This window comes from Rhopalosiphum padi, chromosome 1 (assembly GCF_020882245.1).
Source record: "Rhopalosiphum padi isolate XX-2018 chromosome 1, ASM2088224v1, whole genome shotgun sequence".
Classification (NCBI taxonomy): Eukaryota; Metazoa; Arthropoda; class Insecta; order Hemiptera; family Aphididae; genus Rhopalosiphum; species Rhopalosiphum padi.
This window is the reverse complement of record NC_083597.1, coordinates 62,388,081-62,401,247: the sequence shown is the minus strand read 5'-3', so window position 1 is coordinate 62,401,247 and position 13,167 is coordinate 62,388,081. Positions and strand designations below refer to the sequence as shown.

At 26.2% G+C, this 13,167-nt stretch overlaps 2 protein-coding genes across 2 annotated transcripts; both read right to left on the bottom strand.

Annotated features, from left to right (window-relative positions):
- Positions 1-1,668: 1,668 nt before the first annotated feature.
- Positions 1,669-4,893, bottom strand: LOC132918942 (probable proline--tRNA ligase, mitochondrial). The gene is made up of 5 exons (XM_060980302.1): positions 4,685-4,893; positions 4,427-4,604; positions 3,056-3,129; positions 2,740-2,998; positions 1,669-2,680 (listed from the first exon to the last, which is right to left on the bottom strand). The coding sequence occupies exons 1-5, from the start codon at positions 4,775-4,777 to the stop codon at positions 1,983-1,985; spliced, it is 1,302 nt and encodes a 433-aa protein (XP_060836285.1). The 5' UTR covers positions 4,778-4,893; the 3' UTR covers positions 1,669-1,982.
- A 449-nt stretch (positions 4,894-5,342) lies between these two features.
- Positions 5,343-6,379, bottom strand: LOC132930024 (REPTOR-binding partner). The gene is made up of 4 exons (XM_060995684.1): positions 6,196-6,379; positions 5,977-6,094; positions 5,780-5,901; positions 5,343-5,647 (listed from the first exon to the last, which is right to left on the bottom strand). The coding sequence occupies exons 1-4, from the start codon at positions 6,250-6,252 to the stop codon at positions 5,531-5,533; spliced, it is 414 nt and encodes a 137-aa protein (XP_060851667.1). The 5' UTR covers positions 6,253-6,379; the 3' UTR covers positions 5,343-5,530.
- Between the last annotated feature and the right edge of the window lie 6,788 nt (positions 6,380-13,167).

The window sequence follows — 13,167 nt, the reverse complement described above, 5'->3', positions numbered from 1 at the left end:
TACATTATAGATACACTAAGAAATTATAATAATTATAAAAATATAGGTAAAATAAATACAACAATTTTTTTAACAAAATGTCTATTAATATACTATTTTTCTATAACATATAAATACTCTATGAGATATTTTATTATGTGATATTTAAGTATATAATAAATACTATAGTAGTAATGATCAGATTAAACATTTAATTTAATTGTTGATGTCAACGACTGAAATTCTATTTAAAAGTATAAGGAATACAATTTTAATTGTGTAGTTAATTTGTTATTAGTTATTATAAATAATTTTTTAAATATATTTTATTCATAGGACCACTATATATTACTCATGAGAGACTTATTTTTGACACAAAAAATTGATTAAATCTGTAAAAATAACTATAAAGATGGTTGATAGTTAAAATATATCAATGTTTCTAAAAAATTTTTTTGTAAATTGGTAACTAGTTCTGTTGAATTGTTACTAAACATGTTTTAGTTTTTGTATTGTGTTTAATACCAAATTTATTTTGAACTTTTACTAAAGCTGACAAATGTCAAACATACTTTTATGAAATATTAATATTTAAATAAAAATAAAATAGTTACTCTGAATAATAAGAATCAAAAGATTTTTTAAATTCAAAATGTGGTTAATATAGTTCAATACACTTACAGCATAAGTATCAATAAGTTATCGTGAAGCTATAAGAAAATATAATGTAAGAAAATCTAATTTTCTCTTTAAAATATTAAATACAATTTACACCTTAGAGAAAATTCAAATTTGATCTGACGAGTTTATTTTATTAGAGTAATACATATTCAATTTTTACATGATATAATCAATGAAAATACTTATAATAAAACATGTTGACTTTATAAATTAATATTAATTATGTTTTCAATTTATTTATAGTTCAATCAGTGGTTTTTTTATACATCAGAAACTATTGAAATTACATCTATTTACATCTATGTGCTGCATACAGTAAAATAAATATTGTTTCATTGTTAATGATTTTATGATTTGTTAATAGTTGTATATATTTTATTCAAATTAATCAATTTTAAACTATGAATATAATGTTTATAAACGTTATATTGCCAGTTCGTCATAGACATAGTTTTTTCCAAGTATTGAATATTATGATGTGGCACATATAGTTAGTTCCAGTATAATATGGTTAAAATTATATTTTTTTAACTTTCTTGTATGTTTAACGTTACTAACATTCAAAAATTAACAGTTACTGAATACTAGATTTTAAAGCATTTAATATAAATATAAATTTGTCAAATTATGCGTTATTTAACTAAACTATTTTTTTTAACATTCATGTTAATATTTTGTTGTCTTAGAAAAAAAAAGTACTTAGTTTTTATTGGTCGACTTACTATGTTTACTTTTAACTAAAATTGTATATAGTAATTTAAAAAAAGTTAAGACAAGTATAGTTTATGCTATTGGTAACACTTTTAATAAATTAAAATATTTATTTATTTTTTTTAAATAATTTTAAAATATTATATTATTTAAAATAATTTAATGTACATGTTATTATAATTCTAACTATTTCCAATTAATATTGACTTTTGCGTGTAACATATTTTTAGTGCAAATTTAATCAATTAGTATTGGTCAGCATATTGACTAACAATTTTGGTAAAATAGTATTTTTGTATTTTTGCAGTAATATTTATACTTAATTCTTATTTGTTGTAATACTTATAATTTATACCTAATAAGGTATAAGTCTTAAAACTTCTTTATTTCCAATTTGAATAAAATATATCATAATTTCCAATAATAGTATAAAAACAGAAGTCTAATGTTTAGATTAAGTTAAATAAAATAAAAAAAATCTGTTTATACATTTAACAAAACGTATAAATGTTTTATATTAACATTTAAAAAACAGAAAATTATCACAAGTTATTACTAATCCTAATTAATAAGGTAATTAAGTATCTTTTAATTATATTAAATAATACTCATTAAATTTTATCTAAACATTGTTGCTTTAAATAATTAATTAAATTACTTAATTCGTAATCTTCTAATTTCTTTGTATTAGCTTCATACAGTTCGTACAAAGAAGGGTTTTCATTTATTTTCTTTCCCATAACAATTACAAATGGAAAACCTAATTTCTTTGCATCGATTAATCGCTTGCCAATAGTCATATGGGTTCGATCGTCAACAACAATATCGTCTCCAAATATTTTGGTTAAATGATTGTAAAGAAATTGTATGTTATTCAGTGAAGTGTTTTCCTCTATACTGCCTTCTTTAGCTAATATTATGCAGACAGTAAATGGAGATAATGCCCGTGGCCATTGGATTATATCTTGTGTGCTCAAACATTCTATAGATGCACCAATTATTCGAGAAACACCTAAACCATAGCTTCCCATGTATGGAGGTTTTAAAGTGCCATCTGTGTCCGAATATGTGGCAGACAAGGCATTTGAATAAAATGTACCGAGATCAAAAGTGTGGCCAACTTCAATAGCTTTTGTAAACTCAATATCAGTACTAGAGCATTTGGGACACTGAACCAACTCTGGTGACATTTCTTTGTTCATTCCAAACCCACATTTCTTACATTGCAATAACGTATCGTCTCCAACTTCGGCTGGATAATGAAATTCATGAGATTGATTTCCACCCATCATTCCTGATGCACCTTCAACTAAAACCAAATTCATTATATTATCGGTTTGCATAATTTTATTTATAATATTATCAAACCTTTTATGAATTTAACACCAATGCGTTTAAATATCTTTTCGTAAGCTTGACATACTCTATTGTACGTGATTGTAGCACTCATTTGATCTCTATCAAAAGAATATAAATCTTTCATAAGAAACTCTTTGGATCTGATAATTCCCAACTTAGGTCTAATTTCATCTCTGAATTTTGTGCCAATTTGATACAGCATTAAAGGTAACTGCTTGTATGTCTTAGGATCTGAACTAAATAAATCAGTAACGACCTCTTCATGAGTCTGTATAAATTATATAGTAAATCACTAGTATAATAATTAATAATATTTATGTAATACCGGACTTAGTAGGAACTCTTTTCTTTTACGATCATTCACTATGTATAAATCTTCTATGTTTTTGCTTAATCGACCTAAAAACAAATTAATTAAATGTTAAGAAACTGTACAAAAAAAAAATATATATTAGTATATTTAGTTAATAATAAAATCAAATTTTATAAAGGCATTATTAAAATGTTTCATGTTTCTGAAAACATTGATAGCACAATTCAAAGAAGTAATAATTTAAAAAAAAAATGTACCATTAGTATAACAGATAAAATACAGTATTGAGTATAAAATATGTTGATAATGGAATTTTAATTTATTCAACTAGTTGAATATTGATCAAATTATAAATTTTTATATTACCTATATAACGTTAGTATGTTTAGATTTATAACATTCTTTAGCAATTAAAATCAATTAATTGATGTAGCGGCTCCCAAACTGTTTTGGTTCACTGCACCTTTTTTAAATTAATACCTCAGCCCCTAAGTCATGGTTACTTAACCTAACAATCCTAAGTCATAGCACGACTAATCATAAGTAAAAGAAAATTTTTACTAATATGAAAACAAATTTATCTTAAATCTTTTAATCAAATATCAATAGAAGTATAATTATCTAGATCACCACCATCATAGAGATTTCAAATGTATTTGTATACTATAGGTATACAATTCTACAGTAGCACTGCGCCCTCCGTAAATACACTTTGGGAATTGCTTGGCTAATATATAATATTTTATGAAAAAAAAAAAGATAAATAATTGTAGTCTTTAATTTAAATATTTTAATCATTAATAATGTGAATTGAATATATGTAATATGATTTAAACATTATCAAGTTATGTTAAGAGGACGTTATACCCGCATGATGTGTTGCTTATGTCTGTCTTATTAATGTAGATCATAGCAAATTTGACTTCAGAAGAACACATTTTGTAATGTCAGCTTTAATATTAGTGTAAATTTACCTATTATCAAATTTAAAGGTATAAATATTATCTAGAAAATGTTATATGCTTTTATTGATATTATAATTTTAAAGTGAGTTATAGCTATGTAAAATATTACAACTTCAAAATATTCATACCTTTAAATTTTATAATAGGTAAATTTATTCTAATATTAAAGCTAACATCACAAAATGTGTTCTGCTGAACGTAAATTTGCAATGATATACATTGTAAGACACGAGACAACACATGCGGGTTAACGTCCTCTTAACATCTATTGTATTAACATCTCTTGATAATTTGCTAGTTAAAATAAGTATCAACATCAAAATTTAAAAAGTTTATTTCCATTAATGAAATGTTAATCAGCTAGAATATAGTTATTGGTGCTTCTTATCCAAATCCATGAAAATAAATGAGAACAAACCTGTTTTTTTCCACAAGTTACTATGTATTAATACGGGCATGGAAATCTTCTGAGCACCAATATCCATCATGTTTTTATTTATAATATTAATTAATTTATCTAAAGATCGCTGAGCAAGGGGTAGTAAGTGATATAATCCATTGGCACTTTGTCTGATGATACCAAGTTCCAACATCAACTGAAACATATAATTGATTGATTTATATAATAAATATTTGTAAGAGACAAGAGTGTGTAGTTCAAATATTTTAAACTAACTTTTTGACTGTTGGACATGAATTCGTCCGGTTTAAATGAAACGTTTTTCGAAATTGGTTTCGTAGGTCTAAACATATTTTTTAAGCTGTTCATTTTGATTTCAAACTATAAAATACTTTTGTAAAATAGACTAAAAGGCAAACTACGAAGTTTTACAATAATTATTAATTAATAATTTAAACAAATTATAATGGTTTATGAATTTGTGATAACATATTATCTCAAAAATCACGGTTGTACGGTAAATTTAAACCCTAACCATAATTTATTTAGTATATCATTTTTAAAGTAAGAAAAAATAAAAATGTGTTTAGTCCATGATTTTATTTCTTGATAAGGAAATTATGTTATTATTTTATGATTGTGACACTGACATTGAGATTATTGACAAGTGTTCATAGTTCATACTTTATAGACCATTGTTCACATTCATAAAAACATAATATTAATTCTACTGCACTGTGCAGTGTGCTATTGTAGTATTAATTGTACAATTATTATAATATTCATACTTTAAACACATAAATTAGTTACATAACTAATGTGTAAGTATGTCATATTGTGACATAAAAGCTTGAAGTTTTGCAATTAAGTTAAGTTTTTTAATAATATTAATTTAAAGTGGCTGATAAATTATAATAAAATAATAACTAAACAGTGAATGAGTAAAACATATTTTTATTAGTTATTATAAAATATTAATTATTTGTAAACAAAACAATATCATATACATGTAATATTAAACATTTTAACACAATAGATTGAAAAGCGTTCAGAAAAAAAATTAAACAAACCCATAATATGTAATGGAAACATGGCACAAACAATAAAAACAATAATTAAACATTACATGATAAGTACACCGCCTGCAGATTCTTGTTTTACAGCGCCCAATTCATCCAAGAGCCCTGGAAGACCTTCCGGAATCCTGCCTTCATCGACCTCGACACACCATGTCCTGTACTGTGAACGTTAGACATACAATAAACAATGTTACAATACACCGAATAAGACATACACAGCAATGTTATTAGATATTCAACAATAACTATAATATAATATAATGATGTATGTAGGATAATGATAATAATATACTTTGTCCAGTTCCTGTCGCAACGATATAACCGCCTTTTCACGGTCTGTAACCAATTCCTCTAAGTACTGATACCGTAACTTTTTTCTAGCACGACATTCCCGAGCGCTCTGCCGGCTCCTCTCTACCGTCGTATGAAAAAAAAAAACAGAAAATAACGACGACGAACGTTTAGGTCCCACCTGGGTTTGAACCTAACCTAGTTTGGCTCTGATGTCCACTTTATCGCTAGACTTCTTTCCGGGCTTACGTCCCCGTTTGTTGGCCACCGGAGGCGGAGTCGTTGTGGTGCTCTCTTTCATTTCCTGCGCTTGTTCCTGTAATACAATCGAACGGACGTCACGTTTAATATTACAATAATACTAAGTCGACACAGAGACTGACTAATGATAAAAGGTATGTAACGTGCGTATCTTACCACTTGAACAAGATTGTCAAAATCCTGAGCGTTCATGAACGATTCCTCGAAATCCATATTGCCGTCAACGTTTGTCGTAAGTCGTCAATTTTTAACTCTTGAATTGTGTCCGAAATCGAAAACCCGCGAATGGCGAATGTCCAATGTTTATAAACAACAAATCGTGGAACAATGATAAGGGAATAAATAATGTTCAATTTTGTCTTGAAAACAACAATGTTATCATTGCACGAACTACCGATGTTTCACTATCGATGTTTGGTACCGTATAATAAATCGATGTTTTCGCAACAACTACGACGCCACATTATGAATTATGATCCCACAGCCTTTGAGAATTAAAAATCATAAATATACACGTTTGGGTGTGTACTTTGATATTATATTTTTCAATGTTTAAATAATAAATTTTACAGTTTTGTAATAGCAAAGACTACCAATTACCTTTGAAAAACACAATTTTTACGTAATATCAAAATTGAAGTATCTAAAGTTTAGATTCTAAACTATCGATTTACAAGACAAAAAACAAACATATTATTAACCGAGGACGTTGTGTGAATAAGTGCATTGTTACGAGTTATGAACATAGGACCATAATATTAAAATAATGTAAATTGGCAAACAAGAATAATAACCTATCTCATTATTTTAACTTAGTATGCAGGCTCTATAACGACTATAACAGCAATCAGCTGGTGATGCGATACGGTGGTTTCATTGTTTACCATACAAATTGATAAACTACTAAAATTATTAATTCAATTTATTCCAACCATAGTTGAAAAACTATAGGTACTATATATTATTAATTATCCATTTGACTCGAACATAAAATAATTAACAATTTAAGATAAATTATAAAAATAGCTAGATATAGATAAATAGACTTATACGTATGGCTATGGCTATATGTATTATATAAATATATAATATTATACATATACAGACCTATTTATCGTCAGAATCATAATTTCAATGAAAAAATTTGGAATGCTGGAATTCTGTTTATTTTCAGTTATAGTCTCGTCTCTCGTACTCATGGATTCACCTGCACAGCCATCCATTCAATAATCGAATATTTTATTATGGCTTTGTACAGTAAAAATATTATTTTATTCATATAAAAATAAAAACTATAATTAATCAAAAGTGGCATATATTATCTGTATACTATATGTACTCATTTCAAAACTGGGGGTGCCAAGCACACCTAATGTTTTTGTAATTATTGTGCTTACATTGATCGGTAATATTCAAATGTGCCCAAATGCTATTTTCTTATAAACATAATTTACTTTTTTTATTATTTATAAAATGTATGTACGTAGATGTACATTATGTGAATTAATTTGCATTTCTGTACTAATAAGTCAATAGGTAACACATGCAGTAAATTGGCCTTTTTTAGTGAGTAGTTCAGAAAAAATATACAAAACTTTCTATATTTTTTATAGATATATAAAAGTTGTATTTAATAAAAAAAAAAAAACTTTTAAACATTAATTTAATATTTTCCACAAAAAAACTTTATTTTCATAATATTATACATTAATACACTTATGGTAAATTTGTAAATATAAATTTTCAAAAAAAAAAATAGATGACTTTTTCAGTTTTTCTATAAGCATATGTTCTCTTTCGACATATTGTGTATCAAATACAAAAATTTATAATTCAAAAAATATTAATTTTTTATGATCAAACTATCTAAAAAAAAAGTCTTTTTAAAAACTAAAACTTTTTTCATAAATTATGTTTTTACCTTTAAAATAATCATTTGCTGCTGTATACCTATTACCTACACTAACGATTTTTTTTTAATCTTTGTTCGACTTTGAACGTCGTGATTTTTATTCAAGTATATTATTCCGATTGGATAGGTACATTTCTCCAGAACTGTCTATTTTGTGTATTCCGGATGCTTTCTGATATTGACATTTGTGTGAGGGTTTTAATCTGGTCTATATATCAAATATGGGGTCTACTTCTATTCTTTTTTCCTTCGACTTTTCCTTGTCAATCATTTTCAATACCCTCTCTTTTTATATTGTGGACCACGTATGTGAGTATTTGGCTCTGAATTGTGATTAAGAGGTGGTCTTGGGATTGTATGTTAAGCTTCTGTATTATAGTTACCTTCGTTCTATGGTCGGTTCATGCGATTCGTAACGTTCTTTTATATGCAATCATTTCGAATACTCCTATTCTTCGTTGACACGCAAAATTTAGGGTCGGTGATTTGGAGCTATTTGACATATATGTCATTATAGAAAATATCAGATTTTTTTATTATGTACAACTTCATTCCTTTCCTGACATTATGATCCTTTCATATTTTAACAAGTTTGGAAATCGCGGCTTTAGCCTACCCACCTTAATTTAATTTCTTCTTCTGAACTACACTTATTTGATAAAAGTGCGCCTAGATATATTATAGGTACTGTCTTTAAAATCTATATCGAGTATGAGGTTTATACGCAAAAGGTAATGTTTTTGTCCTATATAAATAGCAATTATTGAGCATTTTGATCTAGTAAGTTTTAGGTCTGCCTTTTGTTTATTTTTTCTACCAGTTCTAGAAAATTGGCCATTTTCATTTTCATCTGCTAAGAGTATCGTGTTAACAACGTATCTTAAATTAGACATTTTTTATCATCAATGATTAATGAACACTACTCCATTTTATTTTTGTATAGCTCATTTCACTATCTATTATTCATATATGTTAAAAACTAATTATGGTAATAATATGCAGCCCTATCTATTACATCTTGTTCTATTTGAAAATTCTTGGAGAGATTGGACTCCACACGGACAAGCGCTTGGTTATTGGTATATATACCATTTTTATTATTAATATTAGTGCACATTTTTGCCAACGTTTTTCTACATTATCCGTTTTTTGTTCTCTTCGAACCTTATATATCAACGATAGTGCATCACAGTATTGCACTATTAAAAAATGCAGCTATTCGTTGCATAATATATACACGAATCGGGGTTTGCACTTTATTGTTTTCATTTATTTTTTACAGCTTTTGTATTATTTATTCGAAGACTTTATTAAGGTTTTATATGTAAAGTAAGCGAAGGCCGTGAAGGCTATCTATAATTAAAAGTTAGTTTATTCTTATATAATTTATATATACATTATACATACATATATATTATAATATATACTGACTATAACACCATATAATTTAAAGTATATAAAAATAATTACGTGGTTACTTTAATATTTGTTTTGATGAAAGTATTATACTATCTATTATTTAAGAAATAAAATAAAAATAACTATATATGCTACTTTATTATCTATACAATTATATAATATATTATATAGTTGATTATTGTAAGTAGGTATATTGTTATGGATGACCGCATGTACGAGTAATATCATATGAAAAATGTTGACCATTATTAGATTCGGCGTCATCTGTATGACTGTATACAACTATTAATAGATCTATTTTTCCGATAAGCGTTAATTGCATGATGTTATTCAATGACGTATCGGCTGCATACTAATTGCATCCCAGTTATTTTTTTTTAGTATACACCAATTTTGTCTCGTATATTATTGTAAAACTAAGCAATACTTCCCTTCCGGCCTCCCCATTTTTATACAGATTTAGAACAGTGCTATACTACAGGTACCACAGGTACTACAGGTTAAACATATTGTTTTTGCTTATTATATTATTATATTTTATTATATTACATAAATAAATAAAAATTATTGTTTATTTTGTAATTGTAACCATATAAAAAATATTATTGTTTTTGGTAAAAATATATTGATTTTGTATGTGTTTTCAGTTTTGTAATTTTATAACTATATGAAAAATATTATGGTATCGGTAAAAATTTGAGAGATTTATTTTATGAATTCAAATCTACTAGTTTATTTTGATAAAAATCTCCCATTGCTTGTGATTTTGCCTTTTAATATTTTAGATAGCACAGGTAATAAAAAAAAAAAACGTAATTATACCCTTTTATATATTTTTATACGGGACGTAATTCGTAAGCAGCGTATGTATCTTTCATGTGCATTTTGTAGTGAAGCGGTCCCTGTGAAGATAGGCTCAACACGATTTAACGAAGTCCACTTTGTCGTTGGTTTATTTCAGTGGTATGAAATTTGAAGTAAATAATAACACGTAATAAGTTTTAAAGTATAATGTTTATTTACTGAGACAATGAAAAAGCTTAGCCCCATAGGTTGTAGAAAAACTCCACCGGTCTTTGCATAGTGCCATAGTTGTGGTCAAAATATGTCTAATCTAATAATTAAGCTACAACCCTTTTTATACAAAATATGTAGGCGTAGGTAGTCTCTATGTTCGTGTCACGATAAACAGGAAAACATCTATAAGTTTCTATTTCGTGTTTACCACATATTACACTATATTGAACATCTATCAACATAAAAAAAAGTAATAAAAATCTATTATAATATTGACCATCTAATAATATGGTAATAAAAACTAATTTGTACAATTACACAAAAACAATATCTTTATCAGCTCAAGGTAAAGGTACTAACAAGAAAAAGTATGATTACTACAATTATTCTGATAATACAATAATAATTAATAAAGATGATAAACTATATGATAACAATAATGATTTTAGATTTGTACATAAAAATACAAATTGTCAAATTAGTATGCTGTTAATTTGATACAAAAATTTTATTTGCTAATTTGACTTTATATATTAACAAATTATTGTTAATTCAACATTGTTTTCATACCAATATAGTTTTTTAATGAATACTTATTTATTCAAAACTCAGTAGATTTTAAAATTGGTTTTTTTTTCAATTTTTTGAAAAAGTATTTATGCCTATACATATAATGACTATTTATGAATTTTTATATTTATCATACTATAAAAGAGTTCTTACAGTCATAACTTACATAAAGAACAGTACTAAAACATTCTTACAATGTTACTAGGTACATGTTGAATTATAAAATGGCTTCTTAAATTCCGATTAATAGTAATGTATTTTTGTATTCTTATACAAATACTATGAGAACCATCAACCATGTATTAATTTAAGAAAAATTACAATCATTTATGAATTTATGATAGTCTTTTTATATTTACTACCTATACAATATGATGGTTTACCAAGAATAAATAATTATGCTGAAAAGGTGCATACAAAAGCTTCAATAATTTACTGAGATCATGTCATCCAACTATATTAAAATTTATTGAAGTAATCCAAAACAAACAAAGTTAGAACGTAATTAAAATAAATCAATAGTTTGATTGGGTATAATCAAACCATCCAGAACACGCAAAATAATAAATTATATTAAATAATCATTTATAATGACAACGAGAATAGGGGCATAGTACCTAACATAACCGTTTATAATTTAAATTTTTTGTTTTATAATATTACGAGAGTCATTTTTTTATATCTTGTAAATTTAGAAAAATATATTGAAATTAAAAATAAATGTTATATTATTGTATCCTAGGAATTAAATTAATTTTTTTCATTTATCTTGGTTTGGTGGAAATACTTTTTATGCGATTTATTTTGATTTGTTTGCTATATAAGATATAGTTTCCTGCGTATCTTGGTCATAACTCCCGTTATTATCAATTAAACAGCTAACCTAACTAAACCACAATTTTGAATACTATCAGTAAATTTATTTATAGTAAAATACATAGGAATACCTATATTGGAACGTAGAAATTTGTTAAACGTTTAATATAAAAACCCAAAAGCTTAATTCTAATTTCTAAATAACAATATTAACACAACATTTTTGACTAACTTTTTTTTCAAATGCAAAAAAATTAATAAAAAATATCTTATTTCAAATTCCTTCTAACCATTTCTTATGATACATGCTAGTAGTTTCGTGATAAAAGTATTACAGCCGCATGAGCGCATAATAATATTATACGAGTGTCGAGGATGTACCAGAGTTAAAGAGCCACCACCTCGCATCGCCCATAAAATCTTTTTAACTTTTTTATTTTTTTTTATAAATCATGTACATTTTTTCTCGAAAAAAACAATCTCCGAGTAATGCGTATCTATATTAAAACGAACAGTATAGTCATATATAATTTACCTATCTGTTATAGATCTTATGTGCCACTCACTTTTAAACATATAACATATATAGGTATGGTGTATATATATATATATAATAATTGTATGTACCTACGGCATGCTTTTATATATAACGTACAATGATATGATATTAGAGTCACGTCGAATCCGCCAGAGATGTGAATTGTTTTCTCTCTCGACTATTATTGTGGTAATGGCATCGTTGAATGCTCAAACGCTGAAACATATTCGTGCTCGGGGGCTCCGCGTGAACGTGTAATCCAATAAAGAAGAATGGAGACCGGCACCGAATTGTTACGATCTTGCGCGTGGTCCCAAGAGGGTTATTGAACCTCCAATATCAAATCCCTAGTGGAATTTCTGATGCCGATGTTGTATGTATATTAAAGATGATATACTCACTGTTGTTTTATATAGTTAATTTCCAATTTCCAACAACGCTACAAAATAAAAAAAACAAAGCAAATATTATGCATATATGTGCATTGTGCATATTATTAATTATTATAATATATTTTTCAAATATTATATTTTTTATTATAGTTTATATGTAGATCATCATCTATTTGAAGTTTTTTCTCGGACTTTGGTAAAATGATTAAATACATTCAATGTGTATTATATTATATTATTATTATTATATTGTATATTATATAATAGGTATTATTAATAGGTAAATATATGAAGGAAATTGCTTTGGAAGATAATCAGATAAAATAATAATCACATAAATGTATTACTGTCAATATATAAGTAATATATTATAGTAATAGCTAATAGATATTCATAGATATCAGATAGGTATAAGTATACACAATGTATCTGGTATTGTGCATAATTCAGATAACAATTATTTT